The following is a 3,006-nucleotide window of genomic DNA, read 5'->3' as shown; positions in this document are numbered from 1 at the left end:
TTAATCTTTTCTAATAATAAGAAATAAGTAATGTTGTATTTTTATATAATTTATTTTAAGAAGAATTAGAAATAACAAAATATAATAAAAATATTTTTTATAATATTATATATAAAATTTAATATTTCATATATAAAAAACGAAATAATTTGAACATCTTTTATGAAAAAAATATAATTATTTAATACTCTTTTTTTTTAACTTAAAAATATATAAAATATGCAAGACAGTAAGTATATTTTATTTAATTATAAATGAAATAATTATTTTTATTAAAATTTAAATCAACCAATTATAGTATAAGAGATTTCATACATACACATATTATATTAAAGAATGAAATAAATATTTCAAATTATTTGTTATATTATAAATTATATTACTAAATGTCTAGTAACTAAACAAATATTCCATTTCAATAACATATATTTATATTTAAAATCACATTAAAAATTATGATACTCATATTAAGAACATATTTCAATCAAATTTTTTTCAACCAATTAGAGATTAACATAACATTTTTTATTTAAAAATAAAAAAAATTATGAAAAAAAATATATATATTTAAAAAAAAAAAAATTTTTAAAAATGATTATATCTAAAATCATGTAAAAACAATAAAATGTAAAACAAGTATATCAAAGAACAAGATATAAAATAAATATCGAATATCCATTTCAGAATAAAGAATATAGCATAGATTAAAGTCATAAATGCACAAAAGTATTAAAATTCTATTGCACGTTGCGGTATATTATCTATTAAACATGCACGAAAAATATCATAAATCCTATCTACATATAACTGAGAACGAATATACGTTTTTTAAAATATTTACACGTAATGAATTTTCCCAATTTGATTTGATTTCGCTACAATGTTGAACTGACATTTGAAAGTCACCATATTCATAAAGAAAAAAGGTTATTTGATGAAGCACGCAAAGATCGTAAAAAAAGCGGAAATCACATTAATTCATCAACTATTTGTCGGATTCAACTACGTCACATTTATTATACATTCTATTCTTTTGTTACATATTTAATAGAACAATATAGAACAGTACAGAAATCACGAAACTATCGTAAGGTTCAATTTTTGCATACAAAGAGCGTGCACATGGAATAAATGAAAAAAGCAATAATTTTCAGGGTTATAAATGCATGAAGGTTTAAAAAAATAAAATACAATTATTTTTAAGTAAAAACATTATTTCAAAATGTTTAAAGATTGAAATAAAAGCATTAAAATCAACGACAAACATACCTTTCAAGACTGAAGCTGTTCACAAAAGAAGAACGGACCACAGAACGGACAACGAACCGGTCGTTGTATCGTTACTTTCGTGTAGTAAGTCGCACAATACGAAATTAGTTCCTCTTCTATCCTTTTCTGTTCTTGTTAAGTATTACAATCATATAATTCAAAAAATCCCTATTTTATTTTTTCAAATACGAATGTTAATCATTTTTAACATAATAAAAATTAAAGAAAAGTCAATTTTCATGATTTTTTAATAAAATATTTCATATTTTTATTGAATCTAAATAAAAAAAAATTTCGTTAAAAAAAATTTTAATTTATAATATACTAAAATAATTTAAAATAATTTCAAATAATTTATAATGAAATATATTTGTCATTAAAAAATTATAAATAATAAATTTCTTTCTTTTTTTATAATAATGATTTTAATTTTTTAATTTTATAAATTTTATTTATCAAAGTATTAAAAAAAATTGTAAATGCTGCTTAATATTAATTATCATTGAAAAAGATTCGTTCTTTATAAAATATTTTTAATAAAAAATATAATTATAATAATACAAAATTCAAGCTAATAACTAGAATTTTTTCAAATTGTTTTAAATTAAAAAAAAAATTTTAAATGTATTGCATTTGATAAATATTTATTTATTTTGATAAATATTTTTCCAATAAAAAATAGAAAATAATATCGTAAATTTTTTGAGTTTTAACTTCTATTCACGTTGGTAATACATATTTTATTTCTAGTTCTACTTCATTTCATCGTTTATCTCGAAAGAGAATAAGATGGCGTAGTGACGTCATATCCGCTCGAGACGAAAACTTAACGTAATTCGCTAACACGTTTTCGCCTATAATACCATTCCTTTAGGCTTGGCGCCTTCGTCAAATGCAGTGAGCGTCGGTGTACGTAAAATGGCGGACGGTGACATTGATTTGTACGCCGACGATCTCGAGCAAGATTTCGCGCAGGTAATTCGTTTTTATCATTGTTAATAAGTACCAAGTCGGTGGGTAAATATTATTGTTAATTGATTATCTCTATAAAAAACATTCGAAACTGTGAGAAAAAAAGCGATAGTAAAGCGAGGTTCTTCGGCGTCATGGAGGAGAGATGGTAACGATTGTTCGAAAGCGGTATCTGATTCTTGTTCAGACGGAACACGAGTTTTAACATACATTTCGTTCGTGATGAATAGTTGTTGCATTTAATTATCACAACCAATAAACATTTTCTATATTCTGTTATATAATTATCGTGATTTGCACACGTTTGGTTGCATCAAAAACTAAAAAGCAAATACATAATACAGATTCACAGCAAGAAAAGCAAAATGGTGTTAGCGGTAAGGCAAATGTCGTAGCATTTTATTCCTCCATTTCGTTTACCACTTCAGTTTAATAAAGGTTTTATTATTGCATGTGAAATACCATTTTCTTTTTAATTATTATTTTAAAGAATTTTATTATTATTATTATATTTGTTTTCTGATTTGTTTCATGATTTTTTTTTTTTATCTATGATCATTTTAAAATAAAATCTTTTTCATTCTATGCCTATATTATATTATGTTAATAAATAAGTTATGTTAATCTTTCTGAAAAATATATATATTTCTAATAATTTCTTTATTTTTAATTTTTTTTTATATTTTTATTATATTATTTTTTTAATTTCTTGTTTATAAGTAATTTATATTTTTTAAAATTATTCAAATTTATATTAATATTTTG

General features: G+C 21.8%; 2 protein-coding genes across 15 annotated transcripts in view; one reads left to right on the top strand and one right to left on the bottom strand.

Annotated features, from left to right (window-relative positions):
* The window catches only part of LOC102671769 (nucleosome assembly protein 1-like 1), a 5,609-nt gene extending 4,186 nt beyond the window's left edge, over window positions 1–1,423 (bottom strand). Inside the window, exon 1 of one of the 4 annotated variants that reach the window (XM_006623504.2) lies at window positions 1,270–1,423. The gene's annotated coding sequence lies outside the window, so the exon portion shown is untranslated. Of the gene's footprint in view, window positions 1–841; window positions 1,105–1,269 lie in introns of those variants that run through there. The other 3 variants (XM_006623502.2, XM_006623505.2, XM_006623503.2) reach the window with 3 other exon arrangements.
* A 632-nt stretch (window positions 1,424–2,055) lies between these two features.
* The window catches only part of LOC102680587 (cleavage and polyadenylation specificity factor subunit CG7185), a 16,129-nt gene continuing 15,178 nt past the window's right edge, over window positions 2,056–3,006 (top strand). For 10 of the 11 annotated variants that reach the window (XM_006623480.2, XM_031514141.1, XM_031514140.1 and 7 more), the window contains exon 1: window positions 2,056–2,244. In XM_006623480.2, coding sequence (XP_006623543.1) covers window positions 2,188–2,244 — 57 coding nt within the window. In that variant the 5' untranslated portion in view covers window positions 2,056–2,187. Of the gene's footprint in view, window positions 2,619–3,006 lie in introns of all 11 variants that reach the window. The other variant, XM_031514135.1, reaches the window with a different exon arrangement.

Source organism: Apis dorsata, unplaced genomic scaffold, assembly GCF_000469605.1.
Source record: "Apis dorsata unplaced genomic scaffold, Apis dorsata 1.3 scaffold_896, whole genome shotgun sequence".
Classification (NCBI taxonomy): Eukaryota; Metazoa; Arthropoda; class Insecta; order Hymenoptera; family Apidae; genus Apis; species Apis dorsata.
Note: the sequence above shows the minus strand (reverse complement) of the source record. Positions and strands in the feature narration are given on the sequence as shown.